Here is a 26,753-nt window from a genome sequence, read left to right on the forward strand (position 1 = left end):
CAGGGATAAGAGCAGAAAGTAAGAGCATCAAGGAACACTCCCCCAGCCAACTTCTAATGTATTGAAAGGGCAGAGAGGATAATTGGTTATGTAGAAGCATTTATCTTATGTTTTAAGGGACAAAGGTTCATGAAGTAAAATTCTGAATGACTGTGGAGTTATTCTTTCACACTAAAGTAGACTTGCCCAGATTTTAGTTATTGAAGTGGTAGATTCTGTTTTTTTTTTTTTTTTTTTTTTTTTTTCAGTATTTGAGAGGCAGAGAGGAAGGGAATGAGAGATGGGGATATGGGAAGAGATAGAGAGAATTACAGAAAGGAGACAGAGCTCCTGTTTATATTTTGTTCCCTAAATACCTGGAGCTAGACCAGATTGTAACTTGGAGCTAAGAACTCAATGTCAGGAACCCAGTGATTTGAGCCACGTTGCTGCCTCCCAAGGTCTATATGGGTGGGAAATTGGGGCTTAGAGCCGGAACATAGGAACTGACCTGGGTACATTGATGTATGATAGTGGCTTCTTCTTCTTCTTCTTCTTCTTTTTTTTTTTTTTTTTTTTAAGATTTATTCATTTTATTACAGCCAGATATACACAGAGGAGGAGAGACAGAGAGGAAGATCTTCCATCCGATGTTTCACTCCCCAAGTGAGCCACAATGGGCCGGTGCACGCCAATGCGCGCTGGGAACCTGGAACCTCTTCCAGATCTCCCACGTGGGTGCAGTGTCCCAATGCATTGGGCCGTCCTCGACTGCTTTCCCAGGCCACAAGCAGGGAGCTGGATGGGAAGTAGAGCTGCCGGGATTAGAACTGGTGCCCATATGGGATCCTGGGGCTTTCAAGGCGAGGACTTTAGCCGCTAGGCCACGCCGCCGGGCCCGATAGTGGCTTGTTAACAACCAGGCTGAATGCCTTCTTTTTAACAGATTTGTCTATTTGAAAGACAGAATGATAGAGTGAGAGACAGGGAAAAAGAGATCTCCCATTCCTGGTGCATTCACCAAATGGTTGCCAGGGCTGGGACTGGGTCAGGTTGAAGCCAGGAGCCTGGAACTCTTGATCTCCCAAATGAATTTTGGGGTCCAAGTACTTGGGCCATCTTTGCTGCTTTCCTGAGTGCATCATCAGGGAACTGGGTCAGAAATGGAGCACCCATGCCTTTAACTGGAGACATTTCACATGGCAGCTTAACCTGCTTAGGCCAGCCTCTAAATACCCATCTCTGTATGTTTTTATCCTGAACTTTTATTTATTTAAAATGAAGTATCAATATCATTTGTCATAAGTGAAAATAAGTTTAAGCATTGTACAAAAATAAAGCCCCATGTGATTAAATTTCATTAATAGCATGTGTGGAAGTGGCTTGGATCCTGAGCCTATCTTTTCTTTGTGATAAAAGTAGCAAGTGCTAATCAAATAGTAATGACCCACTGGGCCAAGGGGAGACTTTCCCCATTCTAATGATAAAGTTTGTATGCTCATGTTATTTGATGTTCTCATCCAAATACTGCAGGTCTCTCTTTGGCAGCAGTATCCCATACTTTAGGAAATGCTGCTAGCAGACTGGGTTCTCTGAGATGTTACACTGCAGTCTGGGACCTGTGATGAATGTGCTGTCCCTAAGGCCTCAGAAAGACCCCTACCTCCCGTGCAGGGGGCACATGAAAGCACACGAGTGCTGGTGTTGGTGGGAGCTGTGGTAGGTAGCGTATACAACCCTCAACTCCAGCCTCAGGTGCTTCTCAGGAGGTAGTCCTAAAGTTGTTTTTAAGAATTCTGGATTCTAAACAGTAATTTCCTAAGTGACAGAAGCTTTTTTATTTTTTTTAGGATTTACTTATTTATTTGAAAATCAGAGTTGTGGGTAGGGGGGAGAGAGAGACAGAGACAGACAGACAGACAGACACAAAGAGTGAGCAAGTGAGCAAGAGATGTCTTCCATCTGCTAGTTCACTTGCCAGATGGCTGTAACAGTTAGGGCAGGGCCAGGCTAAAGCTGGGAGCCAGGTGCTTCTTCCAGGTTTCCTGCATGGATACAAAGGCTTAAACAGATGGGCCATTCTCTGCTTCTGTCCCAGGCCACTGACAGGGAGATGGGTTGGAAATGGAGTAGCCGGAATCAAACTGCTGACCATATGGGATGGCAGTGGATAGGCACCTGCTACCCATAATGTTCTTCCCCATTTGCAGGAGTTATTTCAAAGCCAGTAGAGAAGGAACCTTCTATCTGACACACACTGGGTTATCAATTCTAGATGCAAAGGAGTCATGATTTGGGGCTGGTGTAGTGGCTCAGCACCACGTGTGGCACTGGCATCACGTGTGGATTATGTTCTGGCTGCTCCACTTCCAGTCAGACCCTCTGCTTATGCTCTGCTATGCAGAGAATGGCTGCACCCATGTGGATGAGCAGGAAGTAGCTCCTGATTCCCAGTTTTGGACCAGCTTAGCTCTGGCCATTCCTGCCATTTGGGGAGTGAACCAGCCAGTGGAAGATCTCTGTCTTTCCTGTCTCTGTAAAAATCTTTTAAATAAGAATAAATAAACCTTAAAAAAGAAGTCATGACTTGGAAAGGAGAGGAGAGGAGAGGACTTTGGGGATTTGAGCCATTTCTAGGGGCACAGGCAGACGAGATTTTGAAAGAAAAAATAACTGACTTATGGTAGAGAAAGAGGCTGTTAGATCTTGAAAAACCCATGAAGCATGGGCAGTAGTTTTATTTTTACTAAGATAGCATTAAGTTTTATGGGTTGCTTATATTAGCAAGATCTCCAGTGTAATAATAACTTACAATTGGTTTTTATTTCTCTACTCTAGGTGCAGGTTATCATTCAGAATCCAAAGCCAAGGAATATAAACATGTATGCAAACGAGCTTGTCAGAAGGTACGAACAGAATTTGTAGGGTATAATTGTTTTGAACACAAGGGAGCTTTACGTTGAAATTCAAAATTTCAAGGCTTCATTTATAGGACAGCCTTTGGTTTGGACCACAGATTGTTTTGCTCCTATTTGTAGGTCTGGTTTTCCTTCATTCTTTGAATAAAGCTTAGCTCTTCCTCTCCTTCCCCAGATTAAAGTCTGCATTTTTGGAATTGTGGGTATGTAATCACATCTCTGTAATCTTCGGTTGTACCATATAGAAGGGGTGGGGGAAAAGAGCTTCCAGGCAGCTGTTCCATCTTTCCATGAAGGAAAGAAAAAACATCATTAAAAAATTAAAGTGGGTGCTTTTCTTAGGTTATCCTGTACTTTTTCCTTCTGTTTTTCATCATGTAATTTGTATCCTAGCAAATCCATTGTCATTCCTGAGTTTAGCTTTATCCTTATATTCAGTTGTGCTTTTTTTTCCCCTTTGGTTTTTGAGGTTTAGCTAAATTATTCAATAATAATGTGGGAGTAGGAATGGACTCAGAAGAAATATTATTTGTTTTTATTTTGATCCTGATTATATACTCTTGTAAGCAAACCTTCCATTACTTCTTATGCAAATAGAATGTTAATTGGATACTGTATATCGAGTAAATATGGGTCTTTTTAAGCTCTTTTCATTTAAGAAGATTATACTTTATTAGAGATCTAAGCTTTTTCTTATGAATGAAGTCTCATAAGTAAATAAGAATATTTTCTTACAGGGATTTTACTGTATTTTTGAAATTGATAATAAACCTAGGCCCCGTTCTGCCTATCCCCTCCCTCTCTCCCTTGCCTTGCTGGTGTCTCCCTTGCCCCTGAGTGTGTCCAGTGGGACTGGAGGCTGGACTGGAAGCCCAGGGCAAGTCAATGGAGAGCTAGTGGGCAGTGGACTGCTCAACTTTTTCTTTCTGAAGCCTGGTTGGCCTGGTGTGTCAGGCTCCTGCTCTGTTGCTGCTGACTCCTGTGGGGTCCCTCCTCCCAGGGGCTGATGATCCACAGGCTGCTCATCTTCCACTTCGCCCAGCAGCTGCACATCAGTTTCACCTAGCTTGCATCATGATTTCCGTGATGCTGCAAGTCTGCGGGGTCATATTAGGATCTGTAGATTTCCTGGTCTTGCTCACTTTGTCACATGGCAACAAGCAACAGGGACCCTTTTGGCCCCTGCCTGTCCAAAGTGAAGCAGGATGGAGGTGATGACTAGGACAAACATCCACATAGAGCAGGAGAGCCCATTTTCAGCAGCTCTGCCTTCCTGGATGAATGAGTCTGCTGTGGATGTCAGTGAAACTTTTACAGAATGATGCGTTATTGTTGAAAATGAAAAGTAATTGGAAGGAAGCTGGCCTCTTGCTTCATGAAGTGCCTGTGTGTTTGCAAGAACCAGTAGGAATTCCACTTGAACAGCTACTGCTAGCAGGGCCGTAGGTCAGCTTTCTGCTCCTGCTGAGGAACATGTGGCTGCAGTGTCTCACCGCGCAGGGCTGTAAGACAGTCATGGAGCACAGTGTTCCTGAGCAGAGCCCTGGGATCAGAATTTAGAAGCTGGAGGGGTTTTTTTTGTTTTGTTTTGTTTTTTTAAAGATTTATTCATTTTATTACAGCCAAATATACACAGAGGAGGAGAGACAGAGAGGAAGACCTTCCGTCCGATGATTCATTCCCCAAGTGAGCCGCAAAGGGCCGATGCGCGCCGATCCGAAGCCAGGAACCTGGAACCTCTTCCAGGTCTCCCACGTGGGTGCAGGGTCCCAATGCATTGGGCCGTCCTCAACTGCTTTCCCAGGCCACAAGCAGGGAGCTGGATGGGAAGTAGAGCTGCCGGGATCAGAACCGGCACCCATATGGGATCCCGGGCTTTCAAGGCGAGGACTTTAGCCACTAGGCCACGCCGCCGGGCCCTGTTTTTTTTTTTTTTTTTTTTTTTAAAGATTTGCTTATCATACTTAAGAGTCAGAATTAGAGAGAGAGGGAGAAGCAGAAAGATCTTCATCTGCTTGTTCACCTCCCCAGATGGCTGCAACAACCAGAACTGGGCTGGTCCAAAGCCAGGAGCCAGGAGCTTCTTGCAGGTCTCCCATGGTGGTGCAGAGCCCCAAGGATTAGGCCATCCTCCAGTGTTTTCCCAGGCTACAGGCAGGGAGCAGCTAGGCACAGTACATTGGTTCAGTTGGCTAAATCCTCACCTTGCGTGCACCGGGATCCAGAAGAAGGTTTCTATTTTTTTTTTAAGGTTTATTCTTTTCTTTCTTTTTTTTTTTTTTGAAAAGCAGATATAGAGAGAAGGAGAAACAAAGATCTTCCACCCTCTGGTTCACTCCCTAAGGGGTTGTTACGGCCAGAGCTGAGCTGAACCAAAGCCAGGAACCAGGAGCTTGTTCCAGGTCTCTCATGCAGGTGCAGGGTCCCAAGGCTTTGGGCCGTCCTCAACTTCTTTCCCAGGCCACAAGCAGGGAGCTGGATGGGAATTGGGGCAGCTGGGATGAGAACCGGTGACCATACAGGATCCCAGCACATGCAGGGCAAGGACTTTAGCTCCCTAGGCTACTCGCGCTGGGCCCAGAAGAAGGTTTCTTAGAGTGTGTTAGATTGTCCTTGACAGAGACTCAAATTGGGAGCTGTTTCATCAGTTGACTGATTGATTTTATGTAAAATATCAGAAGAGAAAATATAGACTTGATATAGAACTATCTCTGAATCTTCAATACCTGTTCTAAGGGTCAAGATCGCATATCATCTTGCTCTTCAACTTGTCTATGATCATGTAGCGGAAATAGGTGCTTTGCAGTCTGTCCTACAGTCCAGCTTCCTGAGTTCAGGCTAAGTGATAACCATTTTTGAATTCCACAGTAGTTTTGTCTGTGGAAAATTTGATTTCTTCACTCAACACACCCAGGCCTTTCACTTGAAAATACGGTTCAGTGGAGATCCTAAAGAGAGAGCTGCAATATTGAATTTAGCTTTGTAGTAATCTTCTGAAGCTAGCAGCTACAGCTCTTTTTCTTTACAGGTACTGTAAAGAAAAAGAGCTTGAGACTGTTTGATATATTCCTGATATAGACAGGCCAATCAAGTATTTCTGTGAGAAAACTTTCCCTGACTCTAGAAATGGAAGTGTGTTTTGCCTCAGTATTTTCTTTTTAGGCAACTTCTTCAGTGGTTTGCCAGTAGCTTTGATAAAGGCCATTCAAAGTATAAATGTTTCAAGAATCTCAAAGTGAGACTGAAAACAACCAATTGAGGGATTGTTGAGTGCCCATATCTATGTATATTGTACAAAGAAAGGTAAAGGCTGAGTGTTCTCTAAGCTATTTTATGTGTATTTTTTCCAAAGGATGAAATATTTTCACTATCTGAAATATTTCCTATTTATGTAACTGTAGTCCTGGAAACCAAATACATTTGGATTGTATAGTTAGCCTCCTGAATTTCTCTGTCAAGTGAATTTCTGTGTCGAGCTTCCTGAGGAATGCAGTTCTGAGTTTGGAACAGTTTTTTTATCGATCAAACTGGGTTCTTAATAATCTTGTGGGCTGGTTTTCCCCGCTCTCCTACTCCTCTCTTATTTTATGCCCAAGAAAGCAAGGTGATTTTATAGATATTTACTACTCATAATTTATATTGTAAAATAATATGTTTAAGTCTTGATATAGCAGATATTTCAGTATGAGACTGTTTATAGAAGCCATGCTTCTGTTTATGGATTCTAAATGTCTTTGTGACTGAGAGTCACTCAAGTTGTTAATCCATGTGGTTAGGGAGAGTTGCAAACTGGCTGAAAAACTGGCTGGTTTTGTCTGTGATTCATTATTTGTACAGTATGTGTTGTCAGGCTATTTGAAGAACACTGAATTTGCACAATTTCTATGACTGTTTTGATTTGCCTTGTGATAACTGAAGCCACTTCACTCATTAAATTTCATACACTTTGCATTTTTAGTCATATTCTATTGTCATAATTTAGGTAATATTGAGTAAACTATATCATAGGTTGGCTTGAATATAAATATTTGCTTGTGTATGTCCTGAAGTATGGAGTGGAATTAGTGATAGAGTTATATTGACTCTAAACATCTCCTATACTTCCTCAAGTGTATGGGTATGCCTCAGAAGTTGTGGTTTTGCAGTAAATAATTTCTGCCCTTGGTTTCATAGGCGATTGAAAAGCTACAAGCTGGGGCTCTTGCTACAGATGCAGTGACTGCGGCCTTGGTGGAACTTGAGGTATGCTTTTCTCTGCTTATGTTGTAGTTACAATATTTGTGAATTTGTGTGCTTTGTTCTTAAAAGGTGTGAAACTTTTGAGATGGTCAGGTGTGATTTTATAACTAGTATTTCCTGAAGAAACCTGTAATGTAAAAGCTAGTTATGTCCTTTTGTCTTTGTTTATGTGAAATTCATGAATACAATCATTAGTGGTGACTGGGTATTGTGGAATTCCGGAATACAAATATTAGTGGTGACCTGGTGCTTAAAATTTCTCAGTATTTTCAGTGGGATATTCTTGAAGCTAATTCCTTAAAAGAGATGCGTGTTTTCTTGTTTAGGAAACAAAATAAAAATAATTCCAGCTGTCTAAAGGTGTTTAAGGTGGACGGGGAAGTTTCCTTGGTTAGGTATATGCCTGGAAGCTGTGTAGCATGAGGTGAGATTGCTGAGTTTGTCCCAGTTTTAAGTGGGTGTTGAGGACTTCTGTAGTTCTTTGTACTTGACTGTCAGGGTGTTCACGTTCTTCTAACTTGCAAGTTGGATGGTTTTGTGCCGAAAGTATTGAGGCCTTCGCAGGGCTGACTTTTGCCACTCAGTGTTAGAGAATGTGTGTTTATGGCCATCACTTGTGAGTATTGTTGTGAACAAATCTTATTTTCTGGTTGAGAAGACTGGAGAATCAACTAAGACATGAAAAGAGGATTAAGTTTGAGGATTGAATGATAGTTCGCGTAGACATTCCCAAGTTGGTTGGATTGTGCCCTTCTCTTTAGGCTCTAGTATTAGGGCATATATCTTGTCATGCTTTTCCTGTGAAAATGGCCAATTTTACCAAAATTTTCTGTGTTTTTCCCTGCTTAATTGTGGGGTTGCACATTTAGTCTTGCTCTGCTGATCTTAGTCTCTCTTGATAACCTCCTCGTCTTGTCCTAATGTCATCCGGAAAGGTGAACGTGTGTGCTGGGCACAGTTATGTTGTATTCTGCTCCCTGACATTTATGACATGAGGGTTTGTGGTGCCCTCACATTGTGACTAGTATACTTTATACTACATGCTACCAGTTGTTACTCATCGGTTCCTGGGGATGTCATAGCCTGTCCCTAACAGTTACCCCACTTGCAACGTGAGAGTAGTTCCTATATCATAGAGTTGTGTCAGTGAACGAGTAGACACACGACATTCCTGTGGAGTACTTTGTGATGCCCAGGAGGGGCCCCATCATGGTCGGAAGTCATTGCTGTGGTGCTCTAGGAGTCAGATGCACGAGGTGGACGTTGATGGTGACTGTTAGTGACAAATGTTACGTCAAAGAAGGAAGAATTACTTATTGTAGATTAAACAAGAACAGTGGCATAAGAAGGAAAGTGTATTTACCACCCAATCTTACATTTACTCAGAGCACACATATGAGCAGGAATTCTTCTAAATTCAGTTTAAGGTAGTTGAAAATTACTCTCTTTTGTGTAGAAAGTCATGTTCTGATATTGGTGACTAGGGTTTGTGTGGGTCTTAGGAAGGAAGGTAGGTGAGTGGCTGGAGGAATATGGTATAATGGCAACTGTGATTGTAAAATTGAATGAAATTACAATTTTCTTTTCATCTAAAAGAATTTTCACATGTTCTGCTAAACATGATTTTGAGAACTTCATTCCAATTTTCCACAGTGATGAATCTTACTTTTAAAAGGTTTACTAATTTATCATTAAAAATACATTTTAGAATAATGACATACTAATGAGTGAGATTTAGTGTTGAATGATTACCTGTGTGTTTTGAGAGTACACTTACGAAGTGACCTTCTTAACAAAATAGGAATAAGATATAGAGAGTTAGTGCAGCTCTCCCCATTTTAATTATTACATCTGAGGGGAAAATTTGACTATCTTTATACAAATTCTTTTTCCAACAGTACCTTTTTGTAAAATATTTTATTTAGGCTTTTGAGTGGCAGAGAACAGAGATGAAGACCAAGAGTAAGAGGAAGAGACGTACAGGGAGCTCTCATCACTGTTTTGAAATGCTCAGTGCAGGCTAATCTAGACTTGGGTCTAAAGTGGAAGCCGGGAATGTAACCCAGGTCTTCCAGGTGGCTAGCTGAAGTCCAGCGCTACAGCCATCCTTGCTGCCCCCGTGACCTCCACTGGCAGTAAGCTGGAGTCTGGAGGTGGAGGCAGAGCCTGGTTGCTGCACTGTAGGATGTGGCTGTTTTGGCCGTTAGGCTAAATGCTCACCACTTTTGTTGGATTTTTTGATTAAAATAATGTTATTAAAATAAAAGCTAAGGTCGTGTTAGCCGGAAGAATTTTCCTGAATCTTAAATCATCCTTCTTATATTATCCCTCATTGTTTTTGTAACCTTCTGTAATTCCTTCAAATTGGATAGGATTCTGACTGCAAAGTAGTTAAAGAAAATGGAAAGGGATAAGAAATTTATATTCTGATATTTTTTATATGCATAAAAATATAAGTAACACTACTGTATGCTTTCAGCTTATTGAAAAATGCTGAGGAAAACCCCAGGGAGTCTGATTCATACTGTTACGTTGCTTCTCTTAAGATTTGGTCAGGGCTCTGCCCTGCCACCACCATCTTGCAGCAGAAAGAATCTGGGCAGTGTTTGGCCGTGGGGTTGGGGCGGAAGGGGCCCTTTGCAATGTGGTGGTTGCGGGGGGTACCCGAGCCAGGCTGGATCCAATGCTTGGGATTCAGGCCATGGGCACTGCCACTGCACTGTGAGCGAGTCTTTGGCTTTGGTTGGTGCTTATTGGTTGTCAGGCTCTGCCTGCTGGCCGCCCGGCGGTGAGCTCTATAGGGTTTTCAGGGTATGTAATTGCTGCTTAGGGACATTCATGGGTAAGGCCAATGTGAGTGTAGATGAGGGATGAATCCTGTGTGACTCCCAGTGACGGGGGTCTCAGAACTTGCTGGCAAGCGTGGGGACTGAGACCTGGTGGTTTGGAGGAGAAAGTTCATAAAATCTATTTGGGCTAGACTGATTCATCAGCCCACATGGGAGTCCTGAGATGGGCTGTTAGCATAGAGCATCGCTGACTGCCACACGCCAGTCCACATGAAAGCTGTGGCTGGGGACCTGTCTGGCAGGGCTAGGTACCAGTACCTGACTGAGTGTTGGAACAGGGGACGGGTCACATTAGGCAGGGCCAAGACACCAACCAGCATGTGACAGAACCAGGTCTGGGGGTAGCTTCTGTGGGGGATGTGTGGACCAAACCCAGTGGAAATACAAGTCCTGGTGGTTAACTCAAGAGTTGGGGTGGTGATGGGCTGGGCTAGGTGTGACCATGGAAGTTGCCATCGCTCATGGGTAAAGGAACTGACAACAGTTTGGGCAGGTCAAGGCAGCACCCAAATGTGCATCCTAAAACAGTGTGTGGGTTGGACCAGGCTGCAACATTCACCAGCTCAAACAAGGCCAAAATGGAAGGGCAGACTATGCAGAGCACTGGCCTAACATCCACTGCCATGTATGAGATCTGGGTCTGGGAGTGGGTCAACTGGGGAAACTTGGGAAACTCCCCTAGTGTATCACAACTGTCACTGGTGATCACATGGTCCAGACCCAGACCTGAGGGGTTGGGCAACCTGGGCAAAGTAGCTCCAAAGGCTGGCTAATGTGTGGGTTGATTACAGAAGGGGGTGGACCAGGCAGGGCCGAGCAAACCTTAGCTCACAGAGAAGAACAGAAATCAGGCTGGAGCACAGGTCATGCTGAGCTAGGCTCTTACACCTACTGGTCTGCATGAGCCAGGGATGCCAGGCCACAGCATCTAAGGCAAAGGCCAAGACAGGTGAGGGGCTATGCCAAGCTGGGTCAGGGCAACCACTGGCATGTGTGTAATCTATGGCTGGGAACAGACCTGTTTGGGGAGCTAAGAGGACACTCTGGCTGGGTTGGGGTTCCCACTGGTGAGTGCGAGGGCCACAGTGGGGGTTGTGTTCTGGTCTCGATATGGCTGCATTGTCCCTTGTTACAAGTGTGAACTGGGACTGAGCGCACCGAGCCAGGCTAGACTGCAGCACCATCTGGTGCTCTGGAGGACCAGGGTAGATGTAGCACAGACTAGGTTAGGTCTCTGTCCCTACTGAGCCATTTGTGAGCTGTGTCTGGGTATGGATCCTTGGCTGGACTGGAACATCCAACAGGAAGAACCAGAATGGGTTGAAGGCCAGTCAGGAAAGGCCACTGTTCCTGCTATGACAGGAGGTGGACCAAGTATGGCTGGCTCATGGACCCACTGGTATACGTGAGATCTGGCATTGGGAGAGGTTCTGATGGAGGAGCCTGGGCAACTCCTCTGGCAGGACACAATCCTTGCAGTGAGTGCAAGAACCATGATAGGGAGCAGCCCAGGTCAGGGAAAGGTACCCACTGGCATAGATTTGGCACAGGTCGGGGCAGACCAGGCTGAACCAGTTCACATCACCCGCTGGCAAATCCTAGCACCAGAACAGAGTGTGGATCGTGCCAGGTTGGTCTCAACACATACCAGTACACATTATGGCTAGGACGGGGTGCCTGCTGGGCTGGGCTAGACTGTGACCCTCACCAGCGTCAGCTGAAATTGGTGGGGGTGGGCTGGGCTGGGCCATGCTACAGCACCCACTGGCAAATGCCGAGGCAAGAGGGGGCCATGCCATTCTGGGCCACAGTGGCTAACCAGTACAAGTAGGAACCAGAGAGGGAGGGATAAAGCTGGTAGGGGGAATGTGGACGGCCCCCCTGCTGGAACACCACTCCTACTAGAGAGTGTAACTTGGAATGGGGGCAGACCAGACCGGGCAGGACTACAACACCTGTGGGCCTCATGTGAGCTAGATCAGGAAGAGCCAGGCCACACTTGGTTGACTGTCCCTACTGTGTAAGCATAAATCCGAATGGGTGAGGGTTGGTTGGGCTTTGCCGCAGCATCAACTGGCAGATGCTGGCACTGGGGGCTAATTCTTCAAGTTAAACTGCAGAACCACCTGGAAAATCTATAATCTGGGAGTGGGCCCAGTTGGGAAATAGTGGGCACTTCCCTCTTGGGTTATCACTCCCACTGGAGTGCTGAAAGCCAGGACTGGGGCAGACCTGGCTGGACAGAACGGCAACCCACCAGCATGTGTGTGGACTGGATAGTGGGCCTGGCTGTGTTGAGCTAGGCTTCAGTGCCCATTGAGATGTAGTGGGGCTGGATGGGATGCGGGACAGACTGGACAAGTCTGTTGTACATACGGGCAAGCACGGGAACCAGGGCAGAGGTTGGGCCTGGTGAGGGTTATTGTGGGTCGCTTTGATTAGGCTGCAGCTCCCACTGGTTTGCATGAGGGCCGAGGGTTTACTGGGCAGAACCAGGCTGGACTGCAGTACCCTTTGGTTCGTGTGGAAGACAGGGTTGGAAACAGAACTGACTTAGCAATTGCAACTACCAGCTGATTGGGGTGATGAACAGTGCCAGGCCCTGTACTTTTAAGCGCACACAAGAATTTGGTCTGAGATCACCTCAGATAAGGTTTCTTTGGGAATCTCCGCAGTCGAACTGCTGGACCTAGAACCCTAACCATGAAATGAAGTGCAGGTCTGACCATGGAGTGCAAGTGTCAAAGCTGAGCATCCTCAGAGGCTCAGAGGGAGCAGTGGACAGCACAATCAAGTGCACATGGAGGATATGACAGTCCATCAGAACCTGCAGAGGATACCTGGTACCACAACAGAGGATGGAGGACAGAACAAATCGATCAACTACCCCAGGCATGTGTTGGCAGTAAAAATCTGGGCAAACAGAGACTCTAAGGTGAACTATGTCATCCAGTGGATTGTACAGCGATTTCACCATGCTTGGAAATGTGAGATTGACAGCAATTCAGAACTATGGAGTTATCAAAAGCACTTGAGCAAGACCCTCAGAGCATGCCCCACATTGGGGATCTGGGATGGGTGGGAGCCTGGTTGGGGCTTCTCCCTTTATCTCCTCCTTTACCCCAGATACACACACTCTCACACACACACAGACACACACAGCAATAATGTAGAAACAATAGTCTTGCCCACTTTTCTGTTGCCTTTGACCCTTTGTGCCCTAATCAGCTATGTAAAGATTGTCAAAGTGACAAAAAAAAAAAAAAAAAAAAAAAAAAGACTATCAAAATAAAAAAAAGAAGATTTGGTTAGTATATTCAGTGGAGCTAATAAGTCTTGCCTTGAATAGATGCAGACATTGTCATGACCTTTCCTTTTTGGCTTTGGGATATGTATTTTAAAATCTATATTATGCTTTTTAAACATGTTTATTATGTATTATTACTTAGGCAGATATTAAAATTGATGTGAATTCTTCACTTGATCTTAGCCAAAAGGCCGAGAAGCGATGATGATGTGAATTCTTGAACACTCACTGTGTATTGAAATGCTTTAATTGACCCTACTGGATGGAAATGGTATCTGGTCTTGTATTTTAAAAAGTATGATTATTTATACTTTCCAAATTAGTGAAAAGTACATATAACAACTTGATGCCAAAGAAAAGGACAAGACTAGTGGAAGGAAAGGGAGAGGAGAATGTGTGTGTGTGTCTGTTTATGAAATTATGTTCACTAAAAATAATAATAATGAATGGTTTTGAACATGGCATAATTTGCTGGTGGCATGCGGACCCACATAGATTGGAAAGAGAAATTAGGAAGGGCTGATCTGTTTCTCCTCTCCATCACCAAATTTATAATACATTTGTTTATGGGATTTCTCTATTATATTTGTATCTCAAATTTTGTTTTCCATTAAAAATATTTATTTGAAAAGTAGGAGAGAGGGAGAGAGGAGAGAGGAGAGAGGAGAGAGAGAGAGAGAGAGAGAGAGAGAGAGAGAGAGAGAGAACAGGAGAACGAACATGTGTGCTGCAAGCCAGCACTCTCCCATCCTTTGGTTCATTCCCAATATGTGTGCCGTGACTCAGGCTTGGGCTGAATCCGTGAGCCGGAAACTCAAGCTGGCTCTCCCGCATTGGTGGCAGAAATCCAGTTAATTGAACCATTAGTTCTCAGGGTCTGCATTAACAAGTAGCTGGACATTCAAAGCAGAAGTTGGAACGGGATGAGGCATGGGGCACCATAATCCTAAAAGCTAGATCCACTGACTGTCACAGTTACTTTGATTACAAAGGAAAAGGAGCATCTGCTTCAGAGGTTATTTCCACTGTCATGTATAGCTTCTATTTCGTGGAAATCTCATAAACCAAGGGTAGCTTAGTATTTCAGTTGTTCCTTCTTACTTTCCCCCTTCCGGTAGGGCTGAACACATTGGAAAGGCTGCTTGGTACATTTAGCTTACGTATGCTTTAAGTGCCCATTAGCTATAATGTGGCGAGTCTAATTTTAGACTTACTTCCCTTGAAATTCTCAGTTTTCTCTTCCATTGATAATATCTTTTATTTTCTGTGTGGGTCTTGGAGGTATTTGCTTTCATACATGTAAAGTAGAAGATTGCCCTTATTTCCTTTGCTATACTTACAATGTTTTCTTTGCATGAAATTTGAATGTTGACTTCAGGGACTTTTTCCTTTTTTTTTGTTTAAACTTGATGTCATTGATTATTTTAATGATCTCATTTTGCCTGTCTGTCTAGCAGTATTTCCAGTGGTGTCTCAGTATTTCTGTGTATTCAGTTGTTTATGAAGTCTTTATGTTTCTCTGCATTTTGTTTGTTTGTTTTATTTTTTGAGGTGTACACGCACAGTGACACTTCTTGGAGTTGCAGCCAGCCAAGTATCCATGTTCTTCTTGTGAAGAGGCAGAGGAAATCACCTCTCCCAAGAATTTCCACCTTCTGACCAAGGGAAATGTTTCCTGAAGAGCTGTACGCAGATGGGAGGCAACTTGTTTGCTCGTTCTGCTGTAGAGCACTGATTTAATTAGAAGACAGGCTGTGGGTGGCCAAGTGCAGACAAGGAAGCACCAGAGCAAGCCCAGTTAGCCTGGGACAGTCAAAGTAAGTTACGCTCTCTTTAAAACATTTTTGGAGTACTGATGCTGATTCCTGCTGTTAGTACTAAGGGGCAACTTGTAACTTACTGTTTGTTTCTACATTAGCTGCATCTGTTGTTATTTTTTTTTTAATACACTACCCTAGAAATGAAATGTGCTCTCGGCCACAAAGCGGCTGCTTCATGGAAAAGCAGTGATATAAATTTTCTCTTTTTTTAGAATAGAAAATTAAATCATTACATTCTCATTATTTTTTTCCTGCAGCAAAAGCAAAACAAAACAAAAAAACAAAACAAAAAAGACCTGTATTATCTTTTGCCAAATCGAAACACATAAGTACAGGGCTTATCATATTTTACTTTGTAAGGTGGGAACATGAAAAAACTGTTTTAGACTTTTCTAGCCATTTCTTGTTTAGCCACATAGATCTTATTGGATATACTCTTGTTAGCAGAATCTGCTAGGAGATCTGTGCTTAGAAGTTCTCAAAGAGCATGTGTCTTTACGCTGTGAGCTCTTTTCTTTAGGTTGTTACTTTCCGGATTAAAGTCCAGTAGAGTTACTTAAAGCTGCATGTAGCAGACTGGCAGAGTTGATAGTAATCTTGTGTTTTGACTGCTTGATAGGAATTCAGACTTTAGGACTTCTGACTGCAAAATGCCTTCTAGACCTCTTTTAATAGGAATATTGTGCACGAAATGGACTTGATTCTAGGATTTATGATATTTTGATTTTAATTATTTGTATGTGTATTTATGTTTTTATGATTTATGTGATTTAGGGTATAAATTTTATAATTTAACTTTTTTTTTTTTATGCTTGTGAAGGAGCTGGGCTAAGAAGAAAATCTGTGTTCGGAATAACTGTAGGGTTATGTTGCATTCAGTTTGAAAGAATGCCTTTGTTTTCTCATTTTCTTTGAAAGAGAGACAGAGATGGAGAGATGTTCCATGCATGGATTGACTCGCCACATGCCTATGAGCTCTAGGCCTGGGCCCTGTGAGAACCAGAGCCTGGCTGTCCCAGGCGACTGGCAGGGACCTCGACCCCTGAGCCGTCCCAGCTGCTCTGCTCACTGCACCAAGGAGCTCAGTCCCGACACTCATTTGGGAAGTGCCCATATGGGATCCCGGTGCATGCAAAGCGAGGACTTTAGCTGCTAGGTTAACTGCACCAAGCACCCACGGATTTCTGAGTGGAACTTTATGTTTTCCACTCCTAGAGTATGTGCAGACATTAGTAACATTTTCTGGAGGATTAGAAGCCTGCTTAGTGAAAAGAAATGTAGTTAGTCATGGTAAGAAAAGTTAGAACATATGCCTCTCCACCTCAGTTCTACTTAGTTATTTGATGAGAAGAATGATGAAGCTATTATAATTCAGTGGTCTGTTAGGCTCTTTTTGGGTGCTATTTTTAAATTATTGTCAGCATGGCTAAGAGATCTAATGATTTCGGTTTGAAGGAAATATATGTATATTCATAAATGACTGCCCCATTTATGAATGTTGGAGAAACATGTATGTTTGTCTTCTCTGTTGTGGCTCATGGAATGGACAGTTTCAGGTACTGTGTGTACTGATTTCTTCCTGGACATCCTAAAGAATCCAACTCAAAGCCTAAAGCTACTTCAGATGCACAGTTCCATTGAAGCCAACATTTTATTTTAGAGATTTGTGCTATGTTTGACAAGTAACACCTTGTGCTATAAATCTGTGGCTTTCCTTTAAAAAAAAAAGAAGCTACTGTGGTTCACTTTCTCCCCACATTATATTTATTTGTAAGTTATGAAGAGTAATAGAAAGGGGGTAAGTGCAGATGTGCAGTGCCTTTTTATTAAAATATTTGGAATAATAAAAACGTAATAAAAATATTTGGAATAATAAAAACGTAATTGCATGTTCAATGCTAGGTCAATAAATGCTGTAATGAACAAGAATCAAGATTTGTAAAATTGTTTTCTAATATTTCCAGGAGAACCTGGGCACTTTTCATGTCATGAAAAATCCTAGCATATTTGCTATTTTGTGAAGATTTTCTTTTTTTTAAATTAAGTATATTCTTTTTTGTAAATGAACAATTAAATAATGAGGTGTCACAGATACTTAAACTTGGTATTCAGCATACTATGTTTGACTCAAGTGTTCACAGAGTGTGATGCGAACAAATGTTCTCTCAGCTTCCATTTAAAATAGCTAAAATATTGCTTTAACACATGTTGTAAGTAGAGCACTGTAACTATTTGGCTGGATATAATTCCGGGCTGTCTAAGTTGAATAATTTCCTCAGGCATTCCAACTTTGATCAACCACAGCAAGAACTTTGAGCATGTCTGTAAAGCAGCCAGCACATCTGTAATTATGTTCTGAGAAAGAGGGAGAAGACGGAATGCCAGGAAAAGGGAGTACTTTCTTTCATTAAAGAGAAGTTACAGAAGGAAAATGGAAAGTTTTTTGTTTCCGTAGAAAGCCTTTTTAAATAATTGAACTTCTGATTTTAAGTTATGCCCTCTGGTTCTCTATTAATGAATGAAAGATACTTCATTTGAGCCTAATAAAAATGTTTTCTGGCCAGCTCTCTTGAAGATTGTTAAAAGCCATTGATTCTTGAGCTTTCTACGTATTATAGGTTAATGGTCTATACCTCAGTAAGCATGTCTTAATTGCTTGTATTTGGCCATGATAGGATGAAATACTCCTAATGATTATATTTTATTTCCTAAGAACAGGAAGCACCCCTGTGGAATTTATCTCATATGCTTTCTTTCAACGCATGAATGAAAATGGGTTTTCTGGTTTTAATTTTCAGTGACTTGAAAATGAATTTACAAGTATCTACTGGTTTCCATATACATACAGACATTAACTTAAGAATATTTAGTAAGTCACCCTCTACCCTGTGGGTATTACATCTTCCCTGTGTTTTTGGAGGTAGCATGCTCAGGCTGTATGGATGTTAGCTTTGTTGAAAGCACTTCAAGCTGTGGTTGACAACTGCTTGCACACTGGCTGTAAATAGGATGATTGTCTAGCTTCTTTTTGAGCTGGTTTTCTTTAGTCTTGTGATAACAGATACCATGACCTCCAGCTAATTAGCTCCGGTTGAGAAAAGCCTACTTTTATGGTTGGTCTTTTACCAGGATTTAGGAATAATCCATAATCCTCTTTATGGGTTTCATTTTGATTAGTTCTGTTTCTGTATTCTTCAAGTCTTCAGTCGTGGATAGTAAGGTTAACTCAGTTAAATAAAATTTAGTACGAATAAAGCTTAATTTTGTTTTGATTGCCCAGTTTTTCAGAATTGAGCAGATGGCACTCTGCAAGCTCATGTGCTGTATCCTAAAAGAGGTACAATGGATAAGCTAGGAGAGAGGATTCAGGGCTACGCCCCGGGTCCACTGAGAGTGATGGTCAAGGACAAAGTGTTTGCACAGATATTTGACTTGGGTATTTTATGTCAGTATTTATTTGAGGATTCTTCTTTCTGTAAATCTTGTCCATTGAATGTCATACTTTTTTCAATATTTAGTACTTTATTTTACCTGCCTATTGCCTGAAAGTAAGTTCACCCTGAGATTTTAAGAACGAACTTTTACCTCTGTGAGAACTAGTTACCTAATTTATGGATTTTCATATTTCTACAGTTATTTTACAAGTTAACTTTTTGACATTTTTTCCTATGTTCCTGGACATTGATGTGTCCTGCCTTCCAAGTACCTCTCTCTGGTGGGTGTGTTTGTGTGTTGCTATGAACGACTAGTTCCAAAAATGATACAATGATTTCTTCTGGCATTTAAAAAATTGTTTTAAAAAAGGGAAGCTTAGGGCCCAGTGCCGCTTACGGCCCTAGTGGCTAAAGTCCTTGCCTTGCATGCACTGGGATCCCATGTGGGCGCTGGTTTGCATCCTGGCTGCTCCACTTCCCTTTCAGCTCCCTGATTGTGGCCTGGGAGGGCAGTCAAGGATGGCCCAGAGCCTTGGGACTCTACACCTGGACCTGGAAGAGGTTCCTGGCTCCTGGCTTCAGATCGGCTTACCTGTGGTCATTGTGATCACTTGGGGAGTGAACCAGTGGGTGGAAGATCTTTTTGTGTCTCCTTCTCTGTAAATCTGCCTTTCTAAGAAAAATAAATCAATGTTAAAAAAAAAAAGAGTTTGATTTCATGCCAAAGCCAGGAGCCTAGAACTCCAGCTGGGTCTCCCACATGGATGCCAGGGACCAAAGGACTCCAGCCATCTCCCTCTGCTTCCCAGAGAGTGCATTAGCATGGGGCTGGACTTTGAAGCAGAGCCATGGTTTGAAATCGGGCACTCCAGTGTGAAAAGTGAGCATCCCAAGTGGTGTGTTAGCCACTGAAAGAGAGAGAGCCAGCTTGCATCTGCTGCTTCACTCCCCAGATGTCGGTAGCAGCTAGAGCTGGCCAAGCTCATGAGGCCAGGAGCTAGAACTCATCGTGGTATCCCATTTGGATGGCAGGCATCCGAGAACCTGGGCCAGCTTCTACTGCCTTCTCAGGTGCACTCGTGAGAAGTGTACAGCAGCTGTATTTGACATGGGCACTTTGATATGGTGTGACTGCATCACAAATGGTGGCTTAGCCTTCTGTGCCACAATTCCAGCCCCTCTTTCTTACAATTTTAATACAGCTATTTCATCATTGGGGTAATATGAGAAATGATGTTGTCCTTACTAATGATACTTGAGAACTATATTACGGTATTTCACTGGTCTGCCCATGGATTCTGGGTAGAAAGTTCATCTGACTCATTTTGGAGAAGCAGAAAAGCCTCATCAATTGTATTTGATGAACTCAGAAGATAATGTGGCATTTCTGACTACAGATATGGTTGGAAACACTAACACATATTGGTTAGACCACAACACAAGTTATATAGAAGTCAGTGAATTATGTTTTCTTTTTTAGGAATAGGTAATTCTTATTTAAACAAATGAACATGATAATGAAATCATGCTTTGTTGTAAGAACTGATCATTTGTGTCAAAGAGCTGCTTTACCTGAAGCCTGTACTGTGTGGGAAACTTTAGACTTACCCAAGCTCAACATTTGCTTGCACTGGGAAAAGTTTGACACCTTAATGTTTACAAAATGATATAGGCCAGAGGTTGTAAAACAATTCACAGCATGTGTTGATTGACCCACAGACTCATTTTTAAAAACTGGAATTTGTTGTCAACATGTAAAAATCAGGAGTTCAAAATCTGGATTTTAACTTCCTTTCAAACAGCCATGAGATGTGGCCACATGAAGCGTTCCTTCTCTCAAGGCTGAAATCGGCTAGGAGTGAGTGACAGCTGTTCCTTGTAAGCATAATGAACACTATTTCAGGTAAAGGTACAGCTGAAAATAAGTCTTGGACAAAGATGTCAACTTTCATTGTGTTTCAAAAGCCAGGAAAATAAACTGATTTAATTGACTTTAATTTAATGCTGTAATGGTTACAAATTGTTTTAATGGGATTTTTACCAAAACTGAGAATAATGCTGAAATGAACTTTCATTTGACTTTAAGTATTAACTCATTAAAAAAAAAATCTCAAAAACCTTTCCAAAAATTTCTTATTCAAGTATTTTGTACCAATGCCAAAACGTATCATTGCAAAGTTTTGGACTGGAGTTCAGGCAGATTAAAATAGTCTGAGCCAAGGAAGCTTGAATGAAATGGTTCCTTTATTTACTTCTTGCCCCAGGAGAAAAATACTGTTTTCAGTGTTTGTAGTAAAGAATGTACCATTAAGTCCAAGCGTATTTCACTGATTTCCAGTCTGTATCTTGCTGGCTTTCTAAAGGATACTTAGCTTCCAACATGGCTTATTTTTTATTCTGATTCCATTACTTCTTAATAGAAAACATGCTAAGAGAAATTCAGTTGGTTTGCATGTAGCATTTGTGCCTGCATCTGTGAGGATTGGCCAGAAGGTTTATATTTTTTGTAATGTCCATTTATCAGGACTCTCCCATTTTAGTTATTTTCTTTTAACTTATCTAATTTGTCTCTAGCCAGAAGTAGAATCATGGGCCCCAGAGGGACTGGCTTTTGGACCTTCTCAGGGCTTCAGTTGTTGCTTTAGATGCGTTTACAAGCCTCCTCACGATGGAGTTTGTGGGGACAGTGAAATTAAGCAGGTAGAGGGGTCATTGAAGTTGGAGTTTCTCCGTGTGATAGTCATGGCCTGGCTGGATCAGGGGCATTTTGCTTCGATTCTTTTGACCTAAATTAAAAACCTCTGGAGGAAGGGCAACTGGAAATGTCTGTTGAGTGGTTGTTTTAACCCTTTTGTTAAGAGTTATTTATAGATATATCCAGTCATAAGGAATAGTGCACAGCGGTTCTTTGAACCTTTTAACCCACATCAGCAACAGCCTCCTTTTAAACATTGCAATTTTTAATTAAATTTTTTCCATTATGATTTCAAAGTGTTTCCTGAGTATATTGTACATAAACAACATGAGGGCTGCTTGGGTCCTTCACAGTCACTATGAGGTAACATCTATTGGCCATGTATGTTCTGAAACTTCATATAAATGGAACAATGTATTATTTTATGTTTGTCTCTTTTGTTTGCTGGTTTGATATAAAATTCATATGGCATGAAGTTACTCATTCTTGATGAATAATTCCATGATATAAAAATGTCCAATGTTATGTAAATTCCACCTCTATCTTGTCCCAAATATTTTTTGTATCCCCGTAGGAAACCCTGCAGCCACTGAGGTATTGCTCTCCATTTTTCCTCTCCAATCTACTTTCGCTCTGTGGATTGGTTTGTTTTGGATATTTGATTCAGAAGAAATCCTACCTTTTATGTGATCAGCTGTGTCTAGCTCTGTTCACTTTGTATATTGTTTTAGGACTTATTTACATAATGCCACATTGTATCACTACCCCATTCTCTTTGACTTTGAGGAATGTTCACCATTGTTTGGTGTGTGTGCCACAGTTGATCTGCTCATTCATTAATGGGCATTTGGATTGTTTCCAGTTTTGAGCTATTATGAATAGTGTTGCTGTGAACATTGCTATGTAAGTATATAAGTATTTTGTCCCCGATACTTTTAAGTATCTACCTTAAAGTACAATGGTGGTTCATTCATTATTTCTGTGTTTAATTTTTTGTTGAACCACTTAACTTTTTTTTTTTTTAAGATTTTTTTTTATTATTATTGGAAAGCCGGATATACAGAGAGGAGGAGAGACAGAGAGGAAGATCCTTCATCTGATGCTTCACTCCCCAAGTGAGCCACAACGGGCCGGTACGCGCCAATCCGAAGCCGGGAACCTGGAACCTCTTCCGGGTCTCCCACGCGGGTGCAGTGTCCCAATGCATTGGGCCGTCCTCGACTGCTTTCCCAGGCCACAAGCAGGGAGCTGGATGGGAAGTGGAGCTGCCGGGACTAGAACCGGTGCCCATATGGGGTCTCGGGGCTTTCAAGGCGAGGACTTTAGCCACTAGGCCACGCCGCCGGGTCTGAACCACTTAACTTTTGCACAGCATCTAAGTGAACCATTTTATATTCCCAGCAGTGAGAAGTGAGGGTTAGGATTTCTGTACACCGCTGCCAGCCTTGAATCTTCGGCTTTGTCATTGTAGGCATCTTTGTTGGTGTGGAGTGTAACTCATTTTGCTTTTTATTTTCATTTTCCTGATGACCACAGTGAACATATTTTCATGTCCTGGATGTGGCCATTGTACTAATAACATCGCTTTTGGAGAAATGTCAGTTCAACTCTATTTTTTTGCCAGTTTTAAAGTTGGGGATTGTTTTGGTGCTATAGGTTATAGGAGCTCTTTATGTGTTATGATTTCTAGATTACTTTGGCTGTCTGTAAGTGTGAACTTATGTTAAAAAGAAGCAACTAGGAGGAAAAATTGTAACTACTCCCATGGTTGTCTTGGCCTTCCCTGGTAGCTCTCTTTGTGTAGAACTTCCTGTGTCCTGTCCCATTTTACTTCTCAAGATCTTATTTGCTGCTACCTACTACTATGCTATCTAATATGTGATGAGACCTCTGTGAAGTTTAGATTTCACATCTGCAGATTCAGACACTTGTGAATTAGCGTATCTGAAAACAAAATTGTGTTTGTGCTGAACATGTTAACCAGTTTTTTTTTTTTTGTCATTATTCCCTAAGAAGACAACTACTGTTTGCACCAAATTTGTGTTATACTGGGCATTGTAAGGAGGATGGAGAAGTGACCAGAAGTGTGTGGGAGGATGTTTGTGCACTGTGAGAGAAAAGGGCCATTCTGCTCGCGGTTCTTGGGCATCTGCAGCTTTGCTCTCGAGCAGGATGTCCCGTGCATACCGAGTAGTACCTGCTGCCTTAGGGCACTGGCCGCTTGTGGCGCACGGGGCTGTTGCTTTTCCTTGCTCACAGTTGTGTTCCTCCTGGTTTAGATCGAAGATTGACAGACTGTGGTCTGAAAGCCAAATATTCCTGCTGCCTGTTTTCCAATGGGCTGCAAGCTCTAAATGGTTTTCACTTAAAAAAAAAAAAAATCTGGTTGAAGTATAATTGAAATAAGAATAAGATTTCATGACACCAAGAAATTATGGAATTCAGATGTTACTGCCGGTAGATGAAGTTGTATTGCAGCACAGTCGTGCTTGTTTGTTGGTCTCCTCTGTGAGTGCTCCTGTGCTCTACGGACAGAGTTGAGTGAGTGTAGCTTTGTCTGTGTGGCCCACAAAACCTGAGCTATTGAACTAGTGTAGCACTTCACATTAAAGATTTGCTTGGCATATAGTGCACACTAAATATTTATTGAATGAATGCATCTTGACCTGTTACCACCACAGAGAACTCTAAATTGGAAGTCTTTCAAATATTCATTCCTGGAAAATTTAAGTTTAATTGGCTGCTGAGTAAAAAAGCTTTAAGTGAGTATTGTTGTCAGTGATCCAGTTCCATTGCTGTGTTCATCTAGCGAAAGCTGATGAAGGCGTGCCAGGAAATTAGTAATTTTAAGGATAGTGTTAAGTAATTCTTGTTTATATTGTTGGTTTGAAAAAGGACTATAAGGACACAGAATGCATGCCCTATTTTTATTAGCAAAAGAAAAGATTCAATAAACTATTTTTTTTTAAAGATTTATTTATTTTATTACAGTCAGATATACAGAGAGGAGGAGAGACAGAGAGGAAGATCTTCCGTCCGACGATTCACTCCCCAAGTGAGCCGCAATGGGCCAGTGCACGCCGATCCGATGCCAGGAACCAGGAACCTCTTCCAGGTCTCCCACACGGGTGCAGGGTCCCAATGCATTGGGCCGACCTCGACTGCTTTCCCAGGCCACAAGCAGGGAGCTGGATGGGAAGTGGAGCTGCCGGGATCAGAACCGGCGTCCATATGGGATCCCGGGGCTTTCAAGGCGAGGACTTTAGCCGCTAGGCCATGCCGCTGGGCCCCATAAACTATTTCAAATACTGTTTTTCTCCACACAGGTTTTGGTGAATGAAGATACTTAAAGATCAATGGAAGTAGTAATTTTTATTGAAGTGCTTTTGATGGCATACTTACTCGAGGAGTAGATTGTATTGTTACATATCACATTCTGTTCATCTAATGATGTGTTTGCTGAAGTTGCTCTTGAGTGATAAGGTGTGAATGAAGAACAACATATTAGGAATCTCCTAGTAATGTCTAACTTGTCTTAAAAGAAGAGTGGGAATTGGACAGACATAAATCATTTTATATAAATATGATTTTATAATGTGCCAGTCTAGTTTTTGTACAGCATTCGAAAACTAAATTGTTTGCATCTGCGAGAGCTGTTCATAGAGGTCTCATAATAGACGCCCAGAGGTACAGTATGCCCTGAAGCCTTGCAAATAGTTCTTATTTTGTTTTATGCTCTCAGCAAAGGACATTAAATGGGTAATACAGGTTGTGGGTTTATAGTAGAAGAATAATGCTTTGCAGAACTTTGTCTTGGCTCTATGTTTCCTTCCAGTTTTCATTAATAACAAAGGGTTTCCAGATCAGAGAGGGAGAGTAACTCCTCACCGGGCTCTCTGCCCTCCCTGCGTCTCTTTGTTGGTTTGGCCAGTAGAAGAGATACTGCTTTTTTAAAGTTCTGTCTTCTCTAGAAGCTATGGATAAACATAAAATAGTTTTTGTTTTTAGACTTTCATGTTTTTGAAGCTGAAAATTCTGTTGCCTGAGTTTTTCTTTCATTTCTCCTGTTTTAATCAGGAAAAGGTCAGTAATGTTTTCCTGTCATTTCTAGTAACCTGTAAGAATATTGACATGTTTATATAAACTCATTCAGAATGATCAATTACTCTATTTATGTTTGGTTGGGATTAACTGCAGTTTGCTCATTCTGAAAATGTTTATTGGGTACCTTCCCAGCAGCAAGTTTGCTTTAGACATTGGAATATAACATTTTTTTTTAAAGTCTCACTTTATTTTTACTTCAAAGGCACATCTCCAGAGAGAAAGAGAGAGAGAGGCAGAGAAGGAGAGGTCTTCCATTTGCTGTTTCACTTGCCAAATGGCCGCAGTGGTTGGAGCTGAGCTGATCTGAAGCCAGGAGGCAGTATCTTCCTCTGAGTCTCCTATGTGGGTGCAGGGTCCCAAGGACTTGGGCCGTAGCAAGCAGCCAGATTGGGAAGTAGAGCAGCTGGGACACAAAGCAGTGCCCATATAGGATGCTTGTCATCATTTGTGATGACCACAACTGAAGGTGAGGGTAAGCCTGTTGAGCCATGGCACCCAGCCCCACAAAATAGCATTTAAAAAGAGAATAATATCACATTACCATGGCAATTGAGAATTGTGTTATTACGTATTGTACATTTGTCATGTGTGTGACCCTGAGAATCCATTATTAGTTAAATTATTTTAATGCAAAATAAATTCTTGTTCTTCTGGGGCTTGCAATCTGTGGTGAGAGAATGTTCTTATAGTTTCAGAAATGAAAAATAGCATAAAAACAAAAAGCAAGAGGATGGATGAAGGCTGGAGAAGTCCTATTGTAGTAAGGTGTAGAGGGTTTCAGCTAGGATAACATTTAAGCAGAGTCGTGACCAAAATAGGAGAATGAATAGGGTGAAGATTGTGGGGAAAGGCAGAATTCTGCAGAGACAGAGAGAGACACAGTGAGAGAAGGAGATCTTCCATCTGCTGGTTCACTTCCCAGGTGACTGCAATGGCCAGAGCTGAGGCAAACCAAAGCCGGGAGCTTCTTCCAGGTCTCCCACGTGGGCACAAGGGCGTCAAATATTTGAGACGGTCTCTGTTGTTTTCCCAGGCCATAAGCAGGGAACTGGATCAGAAGTGGTGCAGCCAGGACACAAACTGACTCCTGTATGGGATGCCAGCCATGCAGGCAGAGGCTGGCTGTGCTACCGTATGACACTGGTCCCTCTTTGTTCTTTATAATGCGCATCTCAGTGATACTGCAGTTGTTTCGATATACGAGGAGGCTTGAAAACTCATGGAAAGGTGGAAATAACATAGCATACATTTTCCATGAACTAAAATTTTGAAGTCCTCTCATACATGTTTACATACACAGACTCTGTTGATGTCACCTCACTAACATCACTCACTGTACTCAGCACATCACAGGCGTGAACGAAGAACAAATGTAAAAGGCCTTCACTGGCGGCATTTCTGACATGCT

At 42.2% G+C, this 26,753-nt stretch overlaps 1 protein-coding gene across 6 annotated transcripts in view; it reads left to right on the forward strand.

The window, feature by feature from the left end:
* Nucleotides 1–26,753, forward strand: part of TASP1 (taspase 1) — a 185,411-nt gene that overhangs the window by 12,199 nt on the left and 146,459 nt on the right. For 5 of the 6 annotated variants that reach the window (XR_009247487.1, XM_058679934.1, XM_058679932.1 and 2 more), the window contains exons 3-4: nt 2,818–2,885; nt 7,071–7,139. Coding sequence is in view for 4 of the 6 variants with exons in the window: in XM_058679934.1 (XP_058535917.1) it covers nt 2,818–2,885; nt 7,071–7,139 (137 nt within the window). In the remaining 2 variants the exon portion in view is untranslated. Of the gene's footprint in view, nt 1–2,817; nt 2,886–7,070; nt 7,140–14,961; nt 15,110–26,753 lie in introns of those variants that run through there. The other variant, XM_058679935.1, reaches the window with a different exon arrangement.

This window comes from Ochotona princeps, chromosome 22 (assembly GCF_030435755.1).
Source record: "Ochotona princeps isolate mOchPri1 chromosome 22, mOchPri1.hap1, whole genome shotgun sequence".
In the NCBI taxonomy this organism is placed as follows: Eukaryota; Metazoa; Chordata; class Mammalia; order Lagomorpha; family Ochotonidae; genus Ochotona; species Ochotona princeps.